A 27,986-nucleotide genomic window follows, 5' to 3' on the forward strand; every position below is an offset into this window, starting at 1 on the left:
GACCGCATAGACTGTGGCCCACCAGGCTCCTCTGTCCATGGGATTCTCCAGGCAAGGATACTGGGGTGGGTTGCCATACCCTCCTCCAGGGGATCTTCCTGACCCAGGGATCGAACCCACGTCTCCTGCATTGTAGGCAGATTCTTTACTGCTGAGCCACCAAGCAATGGGATGAGCGCTCTTATAAAAGACCCCGTGGTGCTCCCAGCCCCTTCCACCACTTGAGGACACAGCAAGGAGGCAGCCATCAGCAGCCCGGAAGAGGCCCTTCACCAGGAGCCGTCTACACTGGTGCCCTCGTCCTGGACTCCAGAGCCCTGAGGCATGAGTTTCTGTTTGTCAACCATCCAGTCCATGGTATTTTGTTATAGCGGCCAGAACAGACTGAGACAGAAGCTGTCCTTGAGCTGATCTTCCTGGTGACCCCAGGGTCTTGCCTCAGACCGTGACCTCCCAAGATGCCAAGCCCCCTCCTGGTCCTGCCCCGTTCTTGCTTCCTCCCTCCTCCAGGAACTGGATCCTGTCCCCGTGACACCCTGTGACCCCTCCAGGAAAGAACACATCACCAGGGACTAAGACAGTCCTTGCCCTGCCTATTCATTGAGACTCACAAACGTCAGGGACTGAAGCTTGTGAACCGGGCCACACACTTAGCACAGTGTGCCTTGGCCAACAAGGTCTCAAAGCATCTCTGTTTCCCTAGCAACCCCGTCCCCCAGTCACGGGCTTCTGCTCAGTCCTTGAACCACCAGGACCTCATCACCTCCAGATGGTGTGTCTTGTGCCCGAGCCCACGACTGCTGTTATCCTGGTCACCAGGAAGACAATCTCCATCTTTATCTATCACTGTGGAGCCCATCCATCACACTCAAGGCAGTCAACAAATTCTGTCTTTTGTCATAAATATTTGTGGCAAGATGGACCTCAGCTAGGCCTAGACCAGGGCCAGTCCAGGGACCTCCCAGGGAATGAGTCTTCCATCGCCCAGCTTTGCAAGAAACACTCAAGAACTCTTGGGGTTGTTTACCCCAGCTGTTTGCACCTGGTGAGCAAAGCACATGGTCACCACCTCCTCATGCACCAGGAGACCAGGGGCAGGATGCCAGACGGGCATTAAAGCCAGCGTGAGAAGGCAGAGGGAGCCCCTGAGCTTGGCAGGACCCTCATTCCACCAGGTACCTTATCCTCAGTTTCATGTTCCTTACAGGCCTGGGGGCTCTGAAACCACACCTCTGCCGGCAGGTCGGCCGGTCACCCTGCTGTGTGTGAGCGTCTCATCAGTGTGTGAACTCTGCCAGTAAGAACAACTCTTGTCTTTGGATCTCTTTGTCACATCTTCCAGTCACTCCTGCATCATGGCAACTCTGCATTTTCCTGGATCATCCCCCTCTCTCTCTCTTTTTAAGTTGGCTGCACCAGGCCTTGGGTGGGACACATGGGACCTTCAGCTGCGGCATGCAGGATCTTAGGTGCAGCATGCGGGGATCTAGTTCCCTAACCAGGGATCCAACCCAGGCCCCCTGCATTGGGAGTGTGGAGTCTTAGCCACTGGACCACCAGGGAAGTCCTTCCCTGGTTCATTTTCACATTTCCTCAAGTCCTTTGGGCAGTAGGCAGGGTTGAAACCACGAATGCATAAAAGCTTGCTTTAGCCTCTCCTGTGGCCTACAGAATACCTTGCCTGATGGTACTCCTTGAAAAAAAAATCTGAATGCGTGAGTGAAAAGAGAGATACATTTCACCCATAAATGCACCAACAACCGTGGGCTAAGATCTACTAGGGAGCAGGCTGGGGAGGAGAGAACTGAGATGTCAGGCGGAAGGGCAGTTCTCCAGGGCTGTGTGGCCTGGCTGGAGTGAGTGGCAGAGACCTTTCTTGGTCATGGAGCGTCCACAAGCTTCCACACGTTTCCAGCCTCTTCCTGATCAGGCTGCTTTTAGCCAGCGTGCTGTGGGCAGAGGTGATGAACTGTCCACAACTGTGACAGCCTCCACATGACCTTTCAGCACTCTCTGTCCCTAACAGGTGCCCACTGCCATTAGTGAAACCTTTCCGAAATTCTCTGCACCCCCAGGAAAGGCTCCCTTGAAGAGGGGGGTTATCTGGTCAAGTGTCCACTTCCAACTTGATAGCACATTAAAAACATCCCTTCACGAATTCTGCTCCCCTGGGGTTACTGAGAGGCTGAGACCATTGGTCCCTAGACTCAGTGAGGGAAAGAGATGCCTCCAGGCCACCCAGGATAAAGACAGTGAGGAGAGGGTCTCAGCTCCCTGCAGCCCCCTCCCCGCCCCGTCCCAACTAAGAAGCACAAGTGCCGGAAAGTGGTGCTCAATCAACAGCAGCTTGTGGCTCGAATGACACGTCTGAACGCTGAGGCCACTGCATTTTTCACTGGCTGGGAGCTTGGGAAGCCCGATACACTCCTTTGAAGTCTGCTCAGAGCCGGGGGAATGCATGGATTTGTGGGGGCCTCTGACAATATGGGGCAGATAAGACCCTCTTGGGCTCAAGTATCAAGAGACTTTCCCAACTTTGTAAATGTTGCTGGGAAAATAAGGAGAAAGAGAACGTGGCCTTTTTTTTTTTTTTTTTTTTTTAAGCAGGAAGTGTTGAAGCCCTTTTGCTTCTAGGTTAGGCTAAAAAGAATAGCATGCTTAGTGGCTAAGTTGTGTCCAACTCTTTGTGACCACATGGACTGTAACCTGCCAGGCTCCTCTGTGCATGGGATTATCCCAGGCAAGAATACTGGAGTGGGGTGCCATTCATTTCCTTCTCCAGGGGATCTTCCCGACACAGGGATGGAACCCACATCTCCTGCACTGGCAGGTGGCTTCTTTACCACTGAGCCACCAGGGAAGCAGAAAGAACAGACCCCATGACTCTCTTGGGGGATACAGAGGCCATCAACTTGGGCTGGGGGACTACTGATTGAGAATATTCCAGGAAGGATTCCTGCCTGGTCAGGACACACCCTGCACCTTCTCGTTTCTCCGCTTCAAGTGCTCTGGACTTCCTTTGCTTTATGTTGGGTCACTGCCGCCAGAAACCCTGCACACACTGAACTGACCTCACCCTAGGGGGTCCCAGGGGAGCGTGGGAGGTGGCGACTCCGTACCGATTTTGGTGAGCCACTTGGCCACGGCACCGTAGATCTCGTCCAGAATGAGAATGACCACCAGGTTGATGATGACTGCCGTGGCCGTCACTGTCACCCGGACGTTGGAGCGTGTGGCCTTGTTGAGAGAGAGAGCAGCCGCAGTAGTGATGCGATAGACGATGACCCCAAAGACGATGGAGAACGTCAAGGCGATCTGTTAGGGAAAACAGGGAGAGTCACAGGTCAGTGGACAGCCGCTGCCCACCTACGGCTAGATTCTGTGCCACATCAGGTAGTGTTAACCTGGGGGACAGCAAGGCACTGCCAACCCCGGAAACTCACGCAAATTCCTGCATGGGGCATTTTCCAGGAGAGACTGTCTCTCCCTTTTACTAGATTCCAAATGGCCTATAACACACAAGCACACACACACAGAGTAAGGTTACCAGTGGGGGGCAGGGCAATACAGGGGTAAGGAAAAGAGTTATTATGGAATTATATTAAATCATGTGTGTGAAACTTCTGGAAATTGTAAAGCATCATAGAATTTAAAAATTTCTCATTCAATTACAAGAAATTGTAAAATTTGTTGTTTAGTCTCTAAGTCACGTCCAACTCCTTGTGACCCCATGGACTGCAGCACGCCAGGCTCCTCTGTCCATACCAGAATAGAGATTCCCTGATAGTTCAGTTGGTAAAGAACCCGCCTGCAATGCAGGAGACTCTGGTTCGATTCCTGGCTTGGGAAGATCCACTGGAGAAGGAATAGGCTACCCATTCCGGTATTCTTGGGCTTCCCTTGCAGCTTAGATGGTAAAGAATCCACCTACAATATGGGAGACCTGGGTTAGATCCCTGGGTTGGGAAGATCCCCTGGAGAAGGGAAAGGCTACCCACTCCAGTATTCTGGCCTGGAGAATTCCATGGACTGTATATCCATGGGGTCACAAAGAGTTAGACACGACTGAGAGACTTTCACTTCACTTCTTCAATACTAGAGTGGGTTGTTATTTCCTTTTCCAGGGGATCTTCCTGACCCAGGGGTCAAACCCACGTCTCCTGTTTGGCAGGAAGGTTCTTTATCACTGAGAAGTCTTATAAATAAAACTAATCTATAAAAATGTAAAAAAAGAAAAGAAGACAGACACTGAATGCATGGTGTAGGACACAGGTGCTGTGATTCCTTTCATTGGGGAGCTTGCACTCTACTATGGGGCTAAGTTCAACCATAGTAAATACTAAATAATAATTAGTGATGGAGTTGTATCAAGTGAACAGTGTTGTTGTGAACACGACTGACAGTACAAAGGAGCTAGGGAAGAGTTTGTGAAGAAGGGGATTTAAAATGCATATTTTAGGGACTTCCCTGGTGATTCAGTGGTTAAGAATCCGCCTTGCAATGCAGGGGACTCCAGCTTGATCCCAGCAAACTAAGATGCCACATGGCAAGGGGCAACCAAGCCTGCGTGCTGCGACTACTAAGACACGCATCTGTTTATTTTAGTCGCTCAGTTGTGTCCAACTCTTTTCTGCCTCCATGGACTATAGCCCACCAGGCTCCTCTGTCTATGAAATTTCACAGGCAAGAATACTGGAGCAGGTTGCCATTTCCTTCTCCAGGGGATCTTCCCGACCCAGGGACTGAACCCATGTCTTCTGTACTGGCAGGCGGATTCTTTACCACTGAGCCACCAGGGAGCCACTGGAGCTATGAAGACCAGGAGCCACAACTAGACAGCCCACGCACAACAACGAAGGATCCATGTGATGCTATGAAGAGCCTGTGTGCCTCAAGTAAACCCAACACAGCCAAATAATATGTAAAAAATGGATAAATAATATTTTAAGAATTCACAAATTAGTTTAAAAATCAAAAATAAAATACATCTTTATTGAAAGGCAACAAGGAGCCATTGAATGTATCTGAGCTGACAAGGGTTAGAGGCAGAGCTTTAGGGGGTGGGTACGAAAGGTGGCTTGAAGGAGAAAAAAGGGAAAGAAATCCAGGGTGAGAATTTTATTTTATTTTATTTTTTTTCAGGATGAGAATTTTAGACTCTTGGTCCTCAGGGTGAGCAAAGCATCACTTTACCAGGCCATTTAAATGGGGGCTGTTGGGGGTCCCTTGGACTGCAAGGAGGCCAAAGCAGTCAATCCTAAAGGAAATCAACCCTGAATATTCATTGGAAGGACTGATGCTGAAGCTCCAATACTTTGACCACCTTATGGGAAGAGCTGACTCATTGGAAAAGATTCTGATGCTGGGAAAGACTGAGGGCAGCAGGAGAAGGGGGCAACAGAGGATGAGATGGTTGGACGGCATCATCGGCTCCATGGATATGAATTTGAGCAAACTCTGGGAGCTGGTGAAGGACAGGGAAGCCTGGAGACCTGCGGTCCATGGGGTTGCAAAGAGTTCAGACTTAGCGACTGAACAACAGACGACAACTGGCACAGAGGTCTCTGGGCACTATGTTTAGAAGGAGAGTTTTTTTTTTGTTTGTTTGTTTTATTTTTAAATTTTACATAATTGTATTAGTTTTGCCAAATATCAAAATGAATCCGCCACAGGTATACATGTGTTCCCCATCCTGAACCCTCCTCCCTCCTCCTTCCCCATACCATCCCTCTGGGTCGTCCCAGTGCACTAGCCCCAAGCATCCAGTATCGTGCATCGAACCTGGACTGGCATCTCGTTTCATACATGATATTTTACATGTTTCAATGCCATTCTCCCAAATCCTCCCACCCTCTCCCTCTCCCATAGAGTCCATAAGACTGTTCTATACATCAGTGTCTCTTTTGCTGTCTCATACACAGGGTTATTGTTACCACCTTTCTAAATTCCATATATATGCATTAGTATACTGTATTGGTGTTTTTCGTTCTGGCTTACTTCACTCTGTATAATAGGCTCCAGTTTCATTCACCTCATTAGAACTGATTCAAATGTTTTCTTTTTAATGGCTGAGTAATACTCCATTGTGTATATGTACCACAGCTTTCTTATCCATTCATCTGCTGATGGACATCTAGGTTGCTTCCATGTCCTGGCTATTATAAACAGTGCTGCGATGAACATTGGGGTACACGTGTCTCTTTCCCTTCTGGTTTCCTCAGTGTGTATGCTCAGCAGTGGGGTTGCTGGATCATAAGGCAGTTCTATTTCCAGTTTTTTAAGGAATCTCCACACTGTTCTCCATAGTGGCTGTAGTAGTTTGCATTCCCACCAACAGTGTAAGAGGGTTCCCTTTTCTCCACACCCTCTCCAGCATTTATTACTTGTAGACTTTTGGATCGCAGCCATTCTGACTGGTGTGAAATGGTACCTCATAGTGGTTTTGATTTGCATTTCTCTGATAATGAGTGATGTTGAGCATCTTTTCATGTGTTTGTTAGCCCTCTGTATGTCTTCTTTGGAGAAATGTCTATTTAGTTCTTTGGCCCATTTTTTGATTGGGTCATTTATTTTTCTGGAGTTGAGCTGTAGGAGTTGCTTGTATATTTTTGAGATTAGTTGTTTGTCAGTTGCTTCATTTGCTGTTATTTTCTCCCATTCTGAAGGCTGTCTTTTCACCTTGCTAATAGTTTCCTTTGATGTGCAGAAGCTTTTAAGGTTAATTAGGTCCCATTTGTTTATTTTTGCTTTTATTTCCAATATTCTGGGAGGTGGGTCATAGAGGATCCTGCTGTGATGTATGTCAGAGAGTGTTTTGCCTATGTTCTCCTCTAGGAGTTTTATAGTTTCTGGTCTTACATTGAGATCTTTAATCCATTTTGAGTTTATTTTTGTGTATGGTGTTAGAAAGTGTTCTAGTTTCATTCTTTTACAAGTGGTTGACCAGATTTCCCAGCACCACTTGTTAAAGAGATTGTCTCTAATCCATTGTATATTCTTGCCTCCTTTGTCAAAGATAAGGTGTCCATATATGTGTGGATTTATCTCTGGGCTTTCTATTTTGTTCCATTGATCTATATTTCTGTCTTTGTGCCAGTACCATACTGTCTTGATAACTGTGGCTTTGTAGTAGAGCCTGAAGTCAGGTAGATTGATTCCTCCAGTTCCATTCTTCTTTCTCAAGATCGCTTTGGCTATTCAAGGTTTTTTGTATTTCCATACAAATTGTGAAATTACTTGTTCTAGCTCTGTGAAGAATACTGTTGGTAGCTTGATAAGGATTGCATTGAATCTATAAATTGCTTTGGGTAGTATACTCATTTTCACTATATTGATTCTTCCAATCCGTGAACATGGTATATTTCTCCATCTATTAGTGTTCTCTTTGATTTCTTTCACCAGTGTTTTATAGTTTTCTATATATAGGTCTTTAGTTTCTTTAGGTAGATATATTCCTAAGTATTTTATTCTTTCCATTGCAATGGTGAATGGAATTGTTTCCTTAATTTCTCTTTCTGTTTTCTCATTATTAGTGTATAGGAATGCAAGGGATTTCTGTGTGTTGATTTTATATCCTGCAACTAACACCTATCCTGCTCAAACTCTTCCAGAAAATTGCAGAGGAAGGTAAACTTCCAAACTCATTCTATGAGGCCACCATCACTCTAATACCAAAACCTGACAAAGATCCCACAAAAAAAGAAAACTACAGGCCAATATCACTGATGATGCAAAAATCCTTAACAAAATTCTAGCAATCAGAATCCAACAACACATTAAAAAGATCATACACCATGACCAAGTGGGCTTTATCCCAGGGATGCAAGGATTCTTCAATATCCGCAAATCAATCAATGTAATACACCACATTAACAAATTGAAAAATAAAAACCATATGATTATGTCAATAGATGCAGAGAAAGCCTTTGACAAAATTCAACATCCATTTATGATAAAAACTCTCCAGAAAGCAGGAATAGAAGGAACATACCTCAACATAATAAAAGCTATATATGACAAACCCACAGCAAACATTATCCTCAATGGTGAAAAATTGAAAGCATTTCCTCTAAAGTCAGGAACAAGACAAGGGTGCCCACTTTCACCATTACTATTCAACATAGTTTTGGAAGTTTTGGCCACAGCAATCAGAGCAGAAAAAGAAATAAAAGGAATCCAAATTGGAAAAGAAGAAGTAAAACTCTCACTATTTGCAGATGACATGATCCTCTACATAGAAAACCCTAAAGACTCCACTAGAAAATTAGGAGAGTTTACCAGCCACTTGACCTGGAGGGCCAGCCCTACTTCCTTTTTCCAGAACCTAAGAACGACGAGACTCCCTCTCCCCTCCCATCACAGTCAAGGAGGGGCCGTTTCCATGAAGCACAAGGATGTGAGGGGCAGAAGGTGGAGGGGATCGGCTAGGTGTGTGACCTGCTCAGGTCAAGGCTCTAATTCCTTTCCATCGGTAGAGTCTTCTTTCTTGAATTCTTTCTGCAAAAGGAGGCAGTTCAAGTCACATCCCCTCTGGGTGGGGAAGGAGGGGTGGATGCTGGCTGGGGAGGACGAAATGAAAAACATGGGGAGAGAAAGAGCCAGGTGAAAGGTTCCTGTGAGAAAACACACTGCCCTGGACTGTGGTGTCCCCTCTCTAGAAAGGAGGGGAGGAAGAGGGTAGGGGATGGGGGTGGTGAGGGGAGAGGAGGAGGGTGGAGCCTCTGGCCCCTGCAGCCCGTGAATGACACCTGGGTGGGCTGCGCTGGAGAATGGGTTGCAGATGTGGCCACGTGCAGAAGTCCCGGGCCACCAGGGGTGCCGGTGACAGCCTCAGCCGTGTACTGTGCATCCTCGTGTGCTTTACAAACATGTGTCTGTGGACGATGGTGAGAAAAAGGGGCCCCTCTGTAAGGAAGGCAGGATGGCAGTGGCCCTGGGGAGAGGGAAGCTGTGTGTGTGCAGGGGGTGGGGGGGGGGTGGGTGGAGGAGAGGTTAGATGAGAAAAACACTTGGTGGGAGGCCCCTCCCCTGATGGGGTGTGGGCGGGGTGGTAGAATCTCAGCCCCCAGGACCGGGGAGGGATGAGGACCCTGGACATAGGGAAACCTGGACATGACATCACTGCCCACCAACAACAGAGACATCCCACCTCCCTCTCCTCTGGGATCGTCACAGCCAGACAGCAAGGGCCTGGAAAACATGCTGTGAGATTCTTTCCCCTCAAAATCGCCTTTGCAGTGAAGGCCAGTGATGGAAGCATTGATGCAGCAAAGTGGAGAGACCAGGGCATCGAAGAGTGTGTGTGTTTGTGTGTGCGCGCACACACCTAGGGCTAGGTGTACAGAGAGGATGGGGGAAACAGCCATGGCAAAAACATCCCCTGTTTTGGGGTCCTAGGGGTGGGGAGGAGACCAGCTTCCACCTCCTTCTTTAAGACGCCCCCCTGCCGCCAAGCTGAGGACAGAGCATGCTTCCTGGTCACCCAAAGTGTGGTTTGGACCCCGCCGTCTCGCCTGTGAGCTTGAGAAACAGGCGAATAGTCTAGACCTACCGGCTCAGAATCCTCACTTCTTGAGATTCTTCCTCTTCTAGAGGCCCTGCTCCACTCACTCAGGGCACCCCTTTTCCCCACCCTCTCTCCTTCTTGGCTCCACCTTCATGCCCCTCTTCAGCACCCAGATGCTGTGCTCTGCCACCCCAACTTCCCTGGTCTTGATTTTCCATCCCACTCTTCTGAACCTCTCCTTTGGTGTCTCCCACAAACACCTCAAGATTCGCAATTTTCAAGTGGGAAGAGCTTGGAGAGCACCGACCCCATGCCAGGATCAATTTGCAGGTGAGGAAACAGGTGTAGGAGGTGATTTGCTCAAGCTCACAAGGCACATATTACAAACCCACTAGAAACTAAGGAATTTCAGCCTTTAGGGATCATCCACATCCAGCCTTTGATCTCACAGACAAGGAAAACGAGGACCAAGAAGCAGCAATGGGACTGGTCCGAGGTCCGCGAGATACATGGCAAAGCCATCATCATCAACAACAACAGTTGATCCACAGAGGGAGAATGGACACACGCCCACGTATGGCTGAGTTGCTTTGCTGTCAACCCGAAACTAGCATGACATTGTTCATCAGCTGTACGCATAGTCAACAAAAAGAGTACAGAATGCAGCGCTTGGAAACAGCAGAAGGATCTCTGTTAATTTCCAAGGCAAACTACTGAACATCACAGTAACCCAAGTCTATGCCTCAACCACTTCAAAGAAGCTGAACGATTCTATGAAGACCTACAAGATCTTCTAGAACTAATACCAAAAAAAAGATGTGATTTTCACCATAGAGGATTGAAATGCAAAAGGAAGTCAAGAGATACCCGGAATAACAAGCAAGGTTGGCCTTGGAGTACAAAGTGAAGCAAGGCAAAGGCTAACAGAGTTTTGTCAAGAGAACATCCTGATCATAATAAACACCCTTTTCCAACAAACCAAGAGACGACCCTACATATAGACATCACCAGATGATCAATACCAAAATCACATTGATTATGTTCTTTGCAACCAAAGATGGAGGAGCTCTATACAGTCAGTAAACACAAGACCTGGAGCTGACTGTGGCTCAGATTACGAGCTCCTATTGCAAAATTAAATTGAAGAAAGTAGGGAAAACCACTAGACCATTCACACATGCGCTAAATCAAATCCCTCATTATCATACAGTGGAGGTGACAAATAGATTCAAGAGATTAGATCTGATAGACAAAGGTCCTGAGGAACTATGGATGGAGGTTCATAACACTGCACGGGACACAGTGACCAAAACCATCCCAAAGAAGAGGAAATACAACAATACTCCAATATAAAATAAAAAGCTAAAAAAAACTCTAGTGTAATACAAAACATGTTCTAATCACTACATCCAATTATCAAGAAAACAAAATAGCTCTCACATTAATTGCTTTAAGCATAGCATAATGAATAATTAAAAATTACAGACTAATGTTTCAGCAACATGCTATCAAAAAAGACAAAGGCCAACAAACAGTGACTTTATCTACTCACAGATTCTACCCACATTTCCCATGGTCATTTTGAAGAACATGCCTCTCACTAAATATCACTTGATTAAGGCGAGATATTACTGAACTTTAAGCTAATGCTTATAATAACTCAATTAATCGGATGAATGGTATTACATATTCATAAAATATCAGTATTAAAAAACCAGCTAATCCATGTGTGCCCTCCTGATTTCATTATTGCAGCCACACCTACTTTAGCATGATTTCTTATAGTAACCACACGTGCTACAGCTTTGGTAGATACAATTTAGTTCCATCCAGGATCTGAATTCTTCTCTATGGTTCCAAGCTCAACCCAGGACTTTTGGCACCAAATCCAGCACTCTTCTCATCACTCTGGCTGTGTTATTGATTTTGTTTATTAAATTCAACAAGTGTTTTCTGACCACTTACTGCACCATGTGAGCTGTATTTCATGTTTGTGATCAGGTCCCCCAGCTGGACCAAAAGGGGAAATTGATCATGTACTTCTCTCTGTGCCTTTTGCAACTACAGAGAGGTGCCTCCTGCATGGAACATGTTTGGTAAAGATTTGCTGACCCTCAGCTCTGGCAGTTTCCCCCTCCTGCATGTGGTCACCTATCATGGCCTCTGGGTCTCTTGGTGGGTCTTTTTTAATACATTTTTTTTGGCCAATTCCCTGACCAGGGATCAAACCTGTACTCCCTGCAGTGGACACTCAGAGTCCTAATCACTGGACCACCAGGGGAGCCTCTTTAATACAATGTTTAAACTTTACTTTCCATTTACAGTTATTACAAAATATTGGCTGTGTTCCCCAAGTTGCACAGTACATTCTTGTGGCTCTTAGTGTTTGAATTCCATAATCTTACATCTGGATACAGCCAAATTGCAGTGGAAGCCATGTTATGGAGCCCAGAGTCCTAATTTCACACAATGAGAGACACAGGAGGGACAGCTAATCTGGTCCCTACCCTCTGGGACTTGCATTCTGAATGGAAGTTGAGAAGACCATGGCACCCATACAATAAGGGTGCGCTCCCTTGGAAAAGGGACTGGCTACCCACTCCAGTATTCTTGCCTGGGAAATCCCATGGACAGAGGAGCCTGGAGGGCTACAGTCCATGGAGTCATAAAGAGTAGACATGACTGAAACGACTGAGCAGGCACACTGAGACCCTGCACACTCCCTAAATTGTCAGCATCACCACCCTTGGATCCAAACAGACCCAGTGTTGTGGCTGTTTTGAAACTTTGCAGAAGAAAGAAGAATGCAAAACTGTCACGACCTTGATCTTTACCACATACCCCTGACCATAGTCCTGGCTATAAGACCTCTTCCTACTCCCCAGGGAAGGGGGCACAGTTCTTGAGGCGCAAGACTACTGTGCTCCCTCTCTGCCTGGCAAAGAAATAAAGCCACTTTCTTCCTTCTTGGAAGGACAGATGCTGAAGCTGAAGTTCCAATACTTCGGCCACCCGATGAGAAGAACTGACTAATTAGAAAAGACCCTGATGCTGGGAAAGATGGAAGGCAGAAGGAGAAGGGGATGACAGAGGATAAGAAAGTTGGATAGCATCACCAACTCGATGGACATGAGTTTGAGCAAGCTCCAGGAGATAGTGAAGAACAGGGAAGCCTGGCGTGCTGCAGTCCCTGCGGTCACAAGCAGTCGGACACAACTGAGTGACTGAATTGAAAGGTCTCCATATTTCTGTTCAGCATCCGTGAACACAGAACAAAGATTTTGGCCTCAAGATGTGATGCCTTTAAAGAGTTTTGAGCAGAGGAGTAATGTGATGTGACCTAGATTTGGAAAAGATCAGCAGGCTGGGGCCAGAGTAACAGCAGGGAGCTGAGTTAGGAGGCCACTTGATAATCCAAGTGATGGAGGAGGGTTTCTGATGACTGGTCTCTGATATACAAACATGAGCCAATGGTTATCTTGGGCGTGGGAGGAAAGTTTAGGCACCCTGCTCTAAAGGGAGAGAATTGCCTCTGATAATCCTCCCATAGAAAAAGGACACAAAAAGAGGATTCATTCAAAAAGGAAAAGAGCATTAGCTCCATACGCTGGGTTGGAGAAGAAAGAGAAGCTTCATCTTTGTCCAGCCAGGCCTCTTCCATGGATGAGGAAGATGAACGCTGCACTGCACTTTTCTTGGCTCTCATCACTCCATGAAAAATACCCCCAACAGATGACAGACTGGCATCGCTAAAAGCCTCCTCATGGTCATGGTCGTGGCATCTTCTGCCAAGGGTTAGTCACTACGGGTAGAAGAGGAAATGATACTGGATACTCAACTTCATTGCCAAAGGTGCCCTGGGCTAATTCTGTAACAATAAAAGCCACTCTTTTACAAACATCATCCTGACCCCTTTATTTCAAATTCCACACCTTGTTCTAGGGTAATGCCAAGCCCCTTCTGGAGACTGGATTTTTTAAAAAATGAAAAAAAAATGGGGGGAAAAGTTAGCATAATATAAGGATTTAAAAAAAAAACAAACTGGTAGGGGGCTATATAATTTATTATCCAACTTGGAATGCATTTTAATAATTTTATTCATCTGTTTATTTTTGCCTGTGCTGGGTCTTCATTGCTGTGCAAGCTTTTCTCCAGTTGGGGTGAGCAGGGGCTACTCTTCGTTGCATTGTGTGGCCTTCTCCTGGCAGTGGCTTCTCTTGCTGCGGAGCAGGGACTCGAGGCACAAGGGCTTTGGTAGTTGCAGCACGTAGGCTCAGGGTCACACTTCCTGGGCTCTGTGCACCAACGCTCAATAGTTGTGGTGCACAGGTTTCCCAGCATGTGGGATCTTCCTGGACCAGCAGTCGAACCTGTCTCCTGTCCCTCTGAGAGGACCATGGCTTCATCTTCACTAGCCCCTCATCATCCTCGAAACATCACAGACTAACACCCCCAGCATTCACACAGCAGGATCCCCATGCACATGGCAGAACCAGGTATTCCCACCAGGAAATTACCATGAACAAGATGGAGGCGAAGTTCATCAGGTAACCTGGGAAACGATCTTTCCAGGTCAGCTTATCTTCATCGTCCTGGGGAGAAACAGGAGAACAGTGACCATCAGATGCTGTAAGTAACAGATATAAAATGTCCCTCAGTTTTCCATAAATGTGTGTATCATTCATCACTCTACTTAGAGACGTTTTTGGTCTCTGATGCCTTACCTTCCACATCAACAACAGCTCTCCTAATTCTGTGACTTCTAGATCTGATTTCAGCCTCACACTGGGCTAAAGTTTCAGTTCAACCGCTCTATCTGCTGTGCGATCTTTGCTGTGCCTCTTAACATTTCTTTCTATTTCTTCATCTGCTAAATGGGCACAGTCATGACCCTCATCCTGACTCATGCACAAGATGGTTTTATTTGCTTTATTTTAATGAGAAACACACGAACGTGGTAAAGTGGGGGACAAATGATAGATACAAATGACCACAGAGCAGCATCCTAGAATAGATCATCATTTATATCAGACATCACCACTGACCTCAGATCCCGAGTGTGCAAATTACCCACAATTTTTGTTCTTCAAAGAACCTGTACGTGTTGTTATTTGTTCCCTCCAAAACAACTGTTCTCCCCTGGTCACAAAGGCAGACAACTCAAGGTGCAGGCTCAGCTGAGGCCTTGCTATCAGTCTGGCTGAGAACCAGACTCCATCCAGTTCACCCCCTGCTCTCTTGGGACCTCCATATCCCTGACCACATCCGCCTTCCCTGCCCGCTTAGATCCCTCACCTGGTAGGGTGAAGCCCACCAGGTACGAGGGGTAAAAACCTCTGCCAATTAACTGCCACATAATTTTAGCCTGGGCACTGGATTTGATGCTTTTGAACTGTGGTGTTGGAGAAGACTCTTCAGGGCCCCTTGGACTGCAAGGAGATCAGAGAAGTCAATCCTAAAGGAAGTCAACCCTGAATATTCATTGGAAGGACTGATGCTGAAGCTGAAGCTCCAATACTTTGGCCACCTGATGGGAAGAGCTGACTCACTGGAAAAGACCCTGATGCTGGGAAAGAATGAAGGCAGGAGGAGAAGGGGACGACAGAGGATGAGACGGTTGGATGGCATCATCGACTTGATGGACGTGAGTTTGAGCAAACCCTGGGAGATGATGATGGACAGGGAAGCCTGGCGTGCTGCAGTCCATGAAGTCATGAAGAGTCAGACATGACTGAACGACTGAACAACTGGATTTCTTTGAGCTGCCATTCTTTACAATTAGAACGGATATAGTGCCCTGCCAACTACAAGGTTGCCTCGAAGGCCAGCTAAAGCCATGCTGGGGAGGATGCAGTGGAAACGGCAAAGCCCTCCACGCTGGCGAGGTAGGGCTCCTGCATTTCTGCAGCCTGTCTAACTCAGCAAGCCAGCATTCCAGGCCCCTTTCTGCTTCTCTCTCCCTCCTCACCAGATTTCAGAACACACCTGATCTGACTCTAGCAACAGTGCCATCTAGGCTTTGAAAGCTTGTACTGTAGGCTTCCCCAGTGGCTCAGCAGTAAAGAATCTGCCTGCAATGCAGGAGACTCAGATTCGATCCCTGTGTCAGAAGATCCCCTAGAGGAGGAAATGACAACCCACTCCAGTATTCTTGCCTGGAGAATCCCACAGAGGAGCCTGGCGGGCTACAGTCCATAGGGTCGCAAAGAGTCAGACATGACTGAGCGACGAAACCACCATCACCACTGTAAGTGAAGGGCCTTCTTGGCCTGAAAATCTTCCTAAAAGCCTCTGTGAGCCAACTGTGTGCAGACTTTGCGGCCATGCACAGTGGGGAGACAGAGGACAGTGGATATAGTCACTGTCCCCAGGGGGCTCCCTGTTTAATGGGATGGGAGTGATAACCATACACAAAAAGAGCTTCAGGAATCCCGTGCCAGTTCAGAAATGTGGGTTATCCTGGGAGTGAGCCTGGGTGGGATTTGAGGAAAGGAATGCTGTGTCTTTCTCAAGACATGTCTGGAGCTAAGCATAGGGCTGAGGTGACTACAACGGGGTAGAAATAAGCATTAACAGCTTGGTGGTCTGTAATGACCTAGAGGGGTGGGAGGGAGGTCCAAGAGGGAGGGGATAAATGTATAAAGTGAAATGTTAGTCATTCAGTTGTGCCCGACTCTTCGAGACCCCATGGACTATAGCCCACCAGGCTCCTCTGTCCATGGAATTCTCAAGGCAAGAAACACTGGAGTGGGTAGCCATGCCCTTCTCTAGGGGATCTTATAGCTGATTCACTTCAGTCTACAGCAGAAAATAACACAACAGTGTAAAGCAATTATATCCCTATTTTTAAAAAAAGAGCTTTAAGGCTGGAGTCATTCAGTGACCAATGCTCTCATGTACCAACGACGTCAACAAGGGATGCTCGGTTTCTCATAGGCTCCGATAGGATCAGGTCTCCAGACTCTGAGCCCAGCAGACTTTCCATCACACAGTGAGAACAAGGTCACTGCAGGTCATGACCATCCTGCACAGGTGGGACTATAAAAACCTATTTCTGTTAGGACTGAAGCAAGTCCTCTAAATGAGGCCAGACATCAAAAGGGACTAGTATTTCTTTCTCTCTGCCTTCAGTATTCATTCTTTTTTTATTTGTTTTCTTTTTAATATTTATTTATTTATTTGGCTGTGTCGGGTCTTAGTTGCAGCCCACAGGATCTTTGCTATGTCAGGTAGGATTTTTCATTGCAGCACATGGATTCTCTAGTTGTAGTACACAGTCTCAGTACTTGCGGGCACACACGCTTAGCTGTTTTGCAGGTGGGATCTTAGTTCCCTGACCAGGGATAAAACCTGCATCCCTTGCATTGCAAGGTGAATTCTTAACCACTGGACCACCAGGGAAGTCCCCAGTACTCATTCTTAATTTCAATCACACTAGTGGTATCTTGGCTTCCCAGGTGGCTCTAATGGTAAAGAATCTGCCTGCCAATGCAGGAGAAGCAAGAGACTCAGGTTCAGCCCCTGGTTCAGGAAGATATCCTACAGAAAAAAATGGCAATGCACTCCAGTATTCTTGCCTGGAGAATCCCATGGACAGAGGAGCCTGGTGGGCTAAAGTCCATGGGATCAAGAAGAGTAGGACACGATTGAGCACAGTGGTATCTTACTTTAAGATTCTGATTAGAAAACTGACGAGGGGTGGATAGATGATAACTCTGTGGGGATTATGAAAAGAAGTCTAGGGTTATGTGGGGCTCATCTGGAGGCCTCTCTCATTATGATTACAGTCTGGATGATTCTCTGACTCTTTTCCTGCCTTCTTGCCTGGGGATGAGAGGTTCTGCCTTGAGAATCAGCAAGCCAGGTGTGCTCAGAAATGCCAGCGATGAGCAGGGAAGGGGAAGCTCCAGTTACAGGTTCTGTGTCTCCAGTTCCTCCCCAGTGGGGCTCCCTGAGTAGGGAGCAGGGCAAGGAGAGATAGAAAGACCTGTGCGTGGTCCAAGAAATCAGGGGAAGGGGCAAGGAAGCAGTCAGTGAGGATGAGACTGGGCTCAGAATGGTCCTCAGGGACAAGATGGACAGTTTTAGAATAAATGGGAGAAAAGGAAGTGCAAGCAGAGAAGTAGGAAACACAGCCCCAGATGAAAAAGGCTCTAAAAATAAGTATAATCGTAGAGGATGACTAGCAAACCCAAGGGCGGGGCCAGGGGGCAGAGAGGGTTTTGGCCAAGGTTCCTGCCAAGTGTTATCCACCTTCTTAAGGCCAGGGATGAGGTGCATTCAGACCAGCCTCTATGCATGCTAAGTCACTAAAGTCATGTCCGACTCTTTGGGACCCCATGGACAATAGCCTGCCAGGCTCCTCTGTCCATGGGATTCTCCAGGCACCAATACTGGAGTGGGTTTCCATGCTCTCTTCCAGGGGATCTTCCTATCCAGGGATTGAACCCCCATCTCTTGCATCTCCTGAGTAGACAGGTGGATTCTTCACCACTAGCACCACCTGGGTGGATGCTAATTACAATCTCCACTCACTGACACAGAAAAGATGTGAATATTCACGGCAAAACACCATCCAGTTAACTACACTCCATGTAAAAGTCACACAACCAGCTCATGGGATCATAGAAGAACTTGGAACTTGAACTTCTGAGTTCAACTCTTGGCTCTGATACGAGTCAAGTGGCCTTGGGAAATTCCCAGAACTTCTGTTTCCTCATTTGTAAAGTAATTATATTCCTTATCTGTAAAATGCATAAATGGTAACATCTATGGTGCCAGATTATTATACCATGTATTTTATATTAATTAGCCAACCCATGGAGGGGCCAAGCCAATGCACATGCACACACAGGTAAGCATGAGCTCTCAGAGTCTCCCTCTTTTTAACACGGAGATGACACACATCCCACTGAAGTGGCAGAGGTCATGCACAGATCACACAGCTGAACGCCTGGGAAAGCGCTCTGTCAGCTCTAAGTGTTACTCTCTCAGTTGTGTCTGACTCTTTGCAGCCCATGGACTGTAGCCTGCCAGGCTCCTCTGTCTATGGATTTTCCAGGCAAGAATATTGGGAGTGGGTAGCCATTCCCTTTTCCAGGGGATCTTCCCACCCAGGGATTGAACTCAGGTCTCCCACATTGCAGGTGGATTCTTTACCATCTGAGCCACCAGGGAAGCCCCAACAAAAAGCCACACAAAGCCTCACACCAAAAGTAAGGTCAAGTCTGTGTCATGACTGTATCAGAAGCAGGTGGACAAGAAGGACTCAGCTAATTCACCACTGTTAAGCCAGGAGCCTAGCCATCGTCCAGGCTTGTGTCCTTGTCCCTAAACTACGGCTTTCGCTTCCAAGTCTCCAAACAGGAAGTGGCATGGTGACATCCACAGCAAACCACAGCAGTGTCCTTTTGGCAGACTGAACAGCAGGAAATGCAGGCACTGCAAACGCGGTAGGTGAGACTCCTATTCAAATCCTGGGATGGCAGCCTTGAAAAGTGGTCAATCATCCCTGAGTTTGTATTTATTTAAATTAATGCATGATTATCATGTAATAAAATGCACCTTATTAGCATGCAATTTTGTGAATTTTGATAAATACGTGTGTATCACATGTAACCATGACCACAATCAAAACCAGAACCATCATCCCCTCAATACTGCCCCATCCATCGTGGTCCATCACCTCCCCCAGTCTCCAGCTCCTGGCAAGACCTATTCTCTGTCCCTTCAGGGTTGCCTTTTCCAAAATGTCATAAAAGTAAATTCCCATAGCATGGCTCCTTTCCAGTCTGACTTGTCTCACTCAATGCACTGCATTTGGGATTCACTTCCGCTACATTCCCAGAACTCCGTTTTCTTATTGCTGAGTAATATTTCACTGTATGGACCTGCCACGTCTCACGGAACCATCACTGGCTGAGAGATGTCTGGACTGCTTCCAGTTGTTGGTAATTAACGAATAAAGCTGTTGGAAGTATTTGCACACTGGCTTTGGTGTCCGCATAGGCTTTAGGTTAATACCAAGTAGTGGAATTGCTGAGTCATGGGTTGCGTGTGTCTTTGGTTTATAAGCAACTGCCAGACTGTTTTACAAAATGGCTGTGCTATTTTTGCATTTTCACCAGGAACATATGAGAATTCCTTCCTCTACTTTCTTTTCTTTAAATAAACTTTTTTAAAAATTTAGAATAGCTTTAGATTTATGAAAAGCTTCAAAGATAGTACAATGTGTGAGTGTGCATGTGTGTGTATATATATATGTGTATATATATATATATATATATATATACACACACAATTCTGCACCCAGTTTCTTTATTATGTTAGTATGGGTACATTTTTTGCAAGCAATGAACCAATATTGTACCTTATTATGTTTTTTTTTTTTTTTTTGGCCACGTTGAGCGGCATGCAGGATCATAGTTGCCAGACCAGGGAATAAACCCATGACCCCTGCTGTGGAAGCTTAAAGCCTTAGCCTCTGGACTACCAGGGAAGTCCCTGTACCTTATTATTAACTAAAGCTCACATTGTATGTGGATTTTCTTAGTTTTCACCTAATATTCCTTTTCTGCTCCAGAGTCCCATGTAAGATGCCACATTATTTTTAGCCATCATGTCTTCTTAGGCTCCTCTAAACTATGATGATATGTCAGACTTTTCTTGTTGCTGATGACCTGGTCAGTTTTGAGGAGTAAGTAGTCAAGGATTTTGTACAACATTGCTCAGTACAGGCTTCTCTGAAGTTTTTTCAGAATTAGGTTGAAGCTATGGGTTTGGAGGAGGAAGACCACAGAGGTAAAGCCAAAAGTGCAAAGTCACGGTGACTGTGTGGTGGTCTGCTGCCAGTCTGATCCACTACAGCTTTCTGAGTCCCAGCAAAACCATTACATCTGAGAAGTATGCTCAGCAAATTGATGAGATGCATGAAAACTACAATGCCTGCAGCTGGCCTTGGTCGACAGAAAGGGCCCAATTCTTCTCCATGACAACGCTCAAATGCACATCGCACAACAACAAATGCTTTGCTTCAAAAGTTGAACGAATTGGGCTTCAAAGTTTTGCCTCATCCGTCACATTCACCTGACCTCTCGCCAACCAACTACCACTTCTTCAAGTATCTCGACAACTTTTTGCAGGGAAAACGCTTCTACAACCAGCAGGAGGCAGAAAATGCTTTCCAAGAATCCATCTAATCCCGAAGCATGGATTTTTACACTACAGGAATAAATAAACTTCTTTCTCGTTGGCAAAAATGTGTTGATTGAAATGGTTCCTACTTTGATTAATAAAGATGTGCTTGAGCCTAGTTATAATGTCTTAAAATTCATAGTCTGAAACTGCAATTAGTTTTGCACCAATCTGACATCATGTTCATTTCATCACAGCAAAGGGACAAGCTATAATATGACCTGTCACTCATGATGCTTGTCGGGTTTCCCAGCTGTCCAGTAACTCTTTCCCCTCCTTTACTCTTTGGAAGGAAGTCACTACATGCAGCCCACATTTGAGGGGTAAACAGTTATAGTCTGCCTCCTGGAGGGGATAGTATCTGTAGATTCCTTGAAGTTTCTAATTCAGATGTTTATAATATTTTAGATTTACTTCAAGTATGGATTGAGAAAAGACACGCTCAGTTATGCCAATGTTAAACCAATACAGACTGCTTTGAATTCAGTAAAGGAGAATAAAGATGATATTTGCCTACTGCTCAGGAAGCATCATGCCTGGAACAGAACTGGATTTTGGCTTCAAAGGAAGCCAGCTGTGGTCCTCTTTCTTTGAAGACTTCTAAAGGGGCAGGAAATCAACCCTGAATATTCACTGGAAGGACTGATGCTGAAGCTGAAGCTCCAATACTTTGGCCTCCTGATGCAAAGAGCCAACTCATTGGAAAAGATGCTGATGCTGGGAAAGATTGAAGGCAGGAGAAGAAGGGGGCAACAGAGTATGAGATGGTTGAATGGCATCACCGACTCAATGGACATGCGTTTGAGCAAACTCTGGGAGATGGTGGAAGACAGGGGAGCCTGGTGTGCTGCAGTCCATGGGGTCGCAAAGTCAGACACAACTGAGTAACTGATCAACAACAACAAAAGGGCAGGAAGCCAAGCACCATCATCATCACCTGCCTCACCTGCTCCAGCTAACCACCGGAGGTCTGTGAATAGATTGGCTTTGGTTTCCATCAGAATGTTCATATACTGAGCCTCTGTTGCTGAAAATACTTGTCAAGGGGACAGTGTTAAGGAGAGGGAATAGTGAGGCATTTGGAAATGCAAGACCTAGGCTTCATCCCTGTCTCTACCTCTTTATTAGCTAAGCAATCTTAAGAATATTGTCTAACATCTCACTGACCTCATAGCCTCATCTTCAATCGGACAACTGGTAGACCTGCCCTACTGCACCTCAATGAGTACATCATGCATGTGACAATATTGGGAAAATTCTAAGTTCTGTATAACTGTGAGTTGTTACTAATCCTATTTCTATGCAGGAAGCTTTCACTGAACATCAAATGTGTATCCAGCATTGTTCTGGCACTGGGCACTGCAGATATGGAGAAGGCACATTCTTTGCTCTTAGGGTGAGATGGTTGGACAGCATCACCCACTCAATAGACATGAGTTTGAGCAAACTCTGGGAGACAGTGAAGGACAGGGGAGCCTGGCATGCTGCAGTCCATGGGGTCTTAGGGGATGCTCCAACCACTAAAATAAACTGAGAAAGACAACACATATTATGAGATGATATGACACATGTCATGGGAACACAGAGGAGAGAGCAACTGCCTGCCTTGGGGGAGAAGGAAGGCATCAAAGATGAAGAGACATTTCACTTGTGACTAAAGAATGACAAGTGTTTTCCAGGATGAAAAGAGAGAAGACCATAGGACCTCAGGCATAGAACCACCTTCTCTGCACCTCAATTTCCTCATCTCTAAAAAAGAGATTAAGGTGAGTGCCCTTCATACAAGATTGCTGCCGTGAAGATGAAATGAGGTCACATATGGGAACATGCATATGGAACTCTGCCTCACACAGAGCTGGAACCCAACACTTGTAGCCTAACATCACTATCATCATTACTGTTTCAACCACCAGACCCTGGCCCTTATCAGGACACATTAGGTGAGGTTTCCTTATCAAATGACAAGGAAATCCCAAATTCAGTGTGGGCGCTGCTTCCTACAGTAGAGATCTGGGGGCCAGTCTTCCAGTTCTGAGGTCACACAGATGTTCTACGTGACCTGGTCCCACTCTGCCCTGACACAGCTGTTCAATGCTCTCTCTGCTGGTGAGTCTTCAAGACCCCTCACAAACAGCATCTACTCCAGAAGCAGTGATCCCACCAACTTCACCATCTCTCTCTCCCTGGTTTTCTCTCCCAAGATAGCTCCTCCTCCAGGAAGTCTTCACGGCCTGACCATAAAAGTAAGGCCAGCATTTGACTGCACACCCCTCCCTTCACTGACATTGGTCACCCCGCAGCTCCTATCACCATGACATTGGACCCGGGCATGGTATTGGTCCCCCCAGCCCAAGCACACACAGCCTCCTGGACTGAGCCTCCAGGTCCTAGCCCTCAGCCCTGTGGCCTTGCCTGTAACTGACCCCCAGAGCCCTCTAGAGATAGAGACAGACTTTGGGGAAGGGTGTCAGTCTAGGACAGCAATCCTGACAAAGGGCTGGAAGCAGTGGCATGGCACGGCACCCAAGGCAACAGGCATGGGCAAAGTCCAGGGCAGAACATAGTGTGATTTGTGGCTCAGATGGAAAGCATTCTCTGTTCCTCCCGCTGCTTGGTGACTTCAGCAGACTCAGAAATTCAGACTCTGGCTCCCTTCCTCCCCTCCTGAGGTCCAGCCTGCTAACTCTGCACCTCTGCCCCCAGACGGCTGCTGTTTCACTACCTCTATTCCCCAGCGGCCTTGGCCTCCCTGGGTTCCAGGTCTGGGCTGAGCATCTCTCCCTCCCTGACCCCAATTCCAATTACCCTACCCTGTGTCCTGCCTGGAGTCGGCCCACAGACAGCCCCTCCCCACTCGCTCTCTAAAGGGGCCCCCCTTCTAGATTGTGGAGGTGGAAAACGGGGCTCAGGTGGGTTGCCCCTCACACCATATGAGAGCCCAGGGCAGCCATGTCATCGTCCCTGTCCAGACCTCCTTGCCTGTAAAAGGAGGAAGCTGGGCGAAGCCACCACGGCCCCCCATGATTACTATACACATGAATCCTTAATCTATAACCTTATCTACAACATCACACAATGACCACAGACTCGGCGGTCAGAATACATCTAAATCCAATGTTGAGTGGGGCCTCCGAGGATTGATGTGATCTGTACTCTGGCCCCTCTTGAGCTTTATTGCTAAGCATTCAATCCCTTTGTACTCCATTCCAGCCACACTGGCTTCCTTCTTGTTCACTGAACATCACCAGCTCAAGACCTGAATGAGATTTCTCCTCTTCTGTCTCTACCCACGCGGGTCCTCTGCTCACCCTTCTGTTCTCAGTTCTAGCATCATCCCTCCAATGAGGCCTTTCCTAAGGCTCCAGCCCATCCTCTGACCCTTATTATTCTCTATCAAAACTATGACTGTCTGAAGTTATCTCATGTGTTTATTTATCTCCTCTCTGCCTCCTTTAGGAAAATAGAAGCTTTGTGAGGGCGGGTACCCTCTGTGTCTGGCTCCCCGCTGGACTCCAGCACTAAGATCAGCCTGGCTCTGGGAGCGCACTTGCAGGTGGGGCTTGGTGGGTAAGGATCAGTTTGGAAACAACAGCCTAGCTCATCTTTGAAATGCCCAGTGCACAGAAGATTGGGATTGAGCATTTAGCCTCTGGTGGGTCGAATCTAACGTCACACAGGAGGAGCCCACAGTACAATTTTGTGTCCCTGCATCAGGCTATGATGCCAAAACCTAAGGGGAAAATAAAGAGACTTCTTGGTAACTTTTCAACAGTTTAAGAATAATAGTCAAGTGTATGTCCTATTCACAATAGCCAAGACATGGAGACAACCTAAACGTCCATCCACAGATGAATGGATTAAAACAGATGTGGTACATATACTTGATGGACTATTACTCAGCCATTAAAAAAGTGAACTAACGCCATTTGCAACAATATGAATGCAACTAGAGATGATGATACTAAGTAAGTCAGGCAGAGAAAGACAAATATCACACGATACTGCTTCTATGTGTAATCTAAACTACGACACAAATGAACCTACCTATGAAACATAAGCAGAATAAGGGACACAGAAAATAGACTGATGGTTGCCAAGAAGGAGGAAGATGGGAGCGGGATGGATTGGGAGTTTGGTATTAGCATATGCAAACGTATATATAGGAAGGATAAACAAGGTCTTACTGTATAGCACAGAAAAATGTATGCAATGCACTGTGATAAACCATAATGGAAAGAATAAGAAAAAGAATATGTACATATGCATAACTGAGTCACTCTGCTGTGCAGCAGCAATTAACACAACAGTGTAATTCAACTATACTCCAATAAAAAAAACAGTCAAGTGCATATCCCATGAGCATGTGCTGATAAGGACAGGTTTTTTTGTAAGGAAAACAACCCAGGGAGAAGACCCAGCCTAAGTGACACCTAGCTGTGTTCCCACCTACCCCCTGCTCTAGGCAAGGACGCGATCACTATCCTGGACTCGCTGTGAAGACCTTGTGATGGAGACCCTGCGCTCACTTAGCTCCTTCTAGCGTGTCTTGTCCTTTCAGGTCACACATTACTTCTCAATTTAACCAACAAGCCTCCAGCTTCAGCTTGGGGCCTTTTCCTTACATCCTAGCCCACAGAATGGAAAACATATCTGTAGAATATTTGTTTACAATCTTAAAGTTGTTCGTGAAATCCCCCCTTATTCCTGCTCGCTTCAGGCACAATAAGGTTTTGTAACCCCTATTTTTTTCCCCAGATATTTTCAAATTGTGGTGCTAGAGAAGACTCTTGAGAGTCCCTTGGACTGCAAGGAGATCAAAACAGTCAATCCTAAAGGAAATAAATACTGAATATGCATTGGAAGGACTGATCCTGAAGCTGAATATCAAATACTTTGGTCACCTGATGCAGAGTTGACTCATTGGCAAAGACCCTGATGTTGGGAAAGACTGAAGGCAAAAGGAGAAGGGGGTGACAGAGGATGAGATGGTTAGATAGTATCAGTGACCCAATGGATATGAATCTGATCCAACTCTGGGAGATAGTGAAGGACACAGAAGCCTGGGGTTGCAAAAAGTGGGGACTGACTTAGTGACTGAACAACAACAACAAACAGATATGGAAAAATATCCTTGCCCTGCGTCCCTGTCTGCATCCATTCCCTCTGGACCATGATGATGCTCTAAGGAGGCAGCTATACCTCACTGTGCTGGATGAAGGGATGGACGGGTGAGAGGATGGCTGGTTGAATGAGGGTACCATCTTTACAGAGTACCTATTAAGAGAGGCTCACTGTCCTCCACTCAAAAGCAGAGATGTGCAAAAAATGATATCGGGAGATGTGCCAGTAATTTCTATTTAAAGATTAGGCAGGGGGCTTGGGGAAGAAGCAGGACCTGAGTCCTGGAGGACGGGTAGAAGAGAGCTGATGGCCCAGCTCCCAGCAGAGGCTCAGACTGCAGAGAAGACAGGCTGCCACAGTGCAAGGGGAGGTTTTAGAACGGGATGCCCTGGGAAATGTCACCAACTCTCAGTAGGCTAATCATCAGCATCATTTAGGGGACTTCTCAAAATAAGTTTCTCAACATACCTTGGCCCAACCCCAGATCTACTAAGTCAGAACCTTGGGGGTGACAGAATCTGTTTTTCAAAATGCTTCATGGGCAACACTGCAGTTAAGCCCAATTAGGGAAGTCCTGTTCGTGGAGACTGGCTCCCTGCCTTGCTGCATTTGCTCCAGGGCCCGTATTCCTGTGGTTTGTCCCTCTGTGAACAGATTCTCTGAAAGGCGCTCACAGAGTGGAAACAAGCTTGGAGACAATTCCCTCATGCAGAGTGTTGACATGGAATTTGTATTGTCAGCGGCATTGCTGGTTCCCACCCATGCCCACCCCCAACCCCCACCAATCTGCAAGCTGGCTGTAGGGCCAGAGCCACACCAGTCACACCCGAGACCAGGGAGAACCTTCGGCTCAAGGAGTCAGGAGGCAAGAACTAAGGGTGGGAGGACTGCCTGCTCCCTGGCCATGCTTGGGACCAGCGGCCAAGGCACTTCAATTATCAAACCAATTGTTTGACACGCCACAAAAGCCTAGACAGCATCTCAGTATCTTACTTAATTTACGCAGCTATATCTCATATTGTGAATTTATTGGACTTTAAAAGTCCCCACATAAAGAATCCTAAAAAGTGCTTGTAATGTAGTAAGCACAGGGAAAAGATGGCTGGATGGCTGGTTGGATGAATTGTGGATGGATAAGGGTGAGAAGTAGTGAAAGTGAAAGTGTTAGTTGCTCAATCATGTCTGATTCTTTGCAACCCCATGAACTGTTGGCCTCAGTCGTGTTCGACTCAATGCAACCCTATGCACTGTAGCCTGCCAGGCATCTCTGTCCATGGCATTCTCCAGGCAAGAATACTGAAGTGGGTATCCATTCCCTTCTCCAAGGGATCTTCCTGACTCAGGGACTGAACCTGGGTTTCCTGCATTGCAGACAGATTCTTTACCATCTGAGCCACCAGGGCAGCCCATGAATGAGAATACCATCCTTTAAAGGGTATCTATTAAGAGATGCTCACTGCCCTCCACTCAAAAGCAGAGATGTGCAAAAATAGACTTGGGAAATGTATTGGTAAGTTCCATTTAGAAATCAGTATGCCCTTTGCAAGATTCCACTTGCAGATGAATAAATAATGAATCTCAACAACATCCATGTGTTTTGGTCAGAAGAGTAAGGATGCTTTGTCCGTGGTTCTGTAACACCATCAGTCAGTTCTGGTGTAGCCCATGGTCACTGTTATACCATGGGTAGGCGGTTAGATGATACACAAACTGTTTATTTTTCACTGGGACTGCACGAGAAACGTATTTGCAGGGACTTGTAACAACAGTAAACTGGCAAGAAGACGCTGTCATTAACTCCCCTCGGGGTGTCTGGCGATACTGCACGCAGCCAGCAGGCAATGTTTGTTTTTTGGTTTGGTTTCAGGTTTTGTTAACTAATAGAGAAGAGGGGTTTGTGGTTCTTCCTCTTCATTAACAAGAAGGGCCAGGACCAATGGAAAGGGAGCCCAGCAAGGAAAACTGGGTCAGACATGCAGAAGCACTTCCTGGTTCTTCCTCAAGCCTGGGGTCCCCAGATCAAGGGAGGTGGCCTCTACTGTCCTTCAAAAGAGCCATCTTCAAAGCCGGCCCTGGCTCTTCCTAAAGACACAGCCAGGGTCATGATAACACATGAAGTGAAAGTGATAGCCACTCAGTGGTGTCCAACTCTTCGCAACCCCTATGG

General features: G+C 46.6%; 1 protein-coding gene across 1 annotated transcript in view; it reads right to left on the reverse strand.

The window, feature by feature from the left end:
- The window catches only part of ANO2 (anoctamin 2), a 247,533-nt gene that overhangs the window by 67,754 nt on the left and 151,793 nt on the right, over positions 1-27,986 (reverse strand). The window contains exons 11-12 of the mRNA XM_027543394.1: positions 14,023-14,097; positions 3,120-3,315 (exon numbers count right to left, since the gene is read on the reverse strand). Coding sequence (XP_027399195.1) covers positions 3,120-3,315; positions 14,023-14,097 — 271 coding nt within the window. The remainder of the gene's footprint in view (positions 1-3,119; positions 3,316-14,022; positions 14,098-27,986) is intronic.

The sequence above is a fragment of the Bos indicus x Bos taurus genome, chromosome 5 (genome assembly GCF_003369695.1).
Source record: "Bos indicus x Bos taurus breed Angus x Brahman F1 hybrid chromosome 5, Bos_hybrid_MaternalHap_v2.0, whole genome shotgun sequence".
In the NCBI taxonomy this organism is placed as follows: domain Eukaryota; kingdom Metazoa; phylum Chordata; class Mammalia; order Artiodactyla; family Bovidae; genus Bos; species Bos indicus x Bos taurus.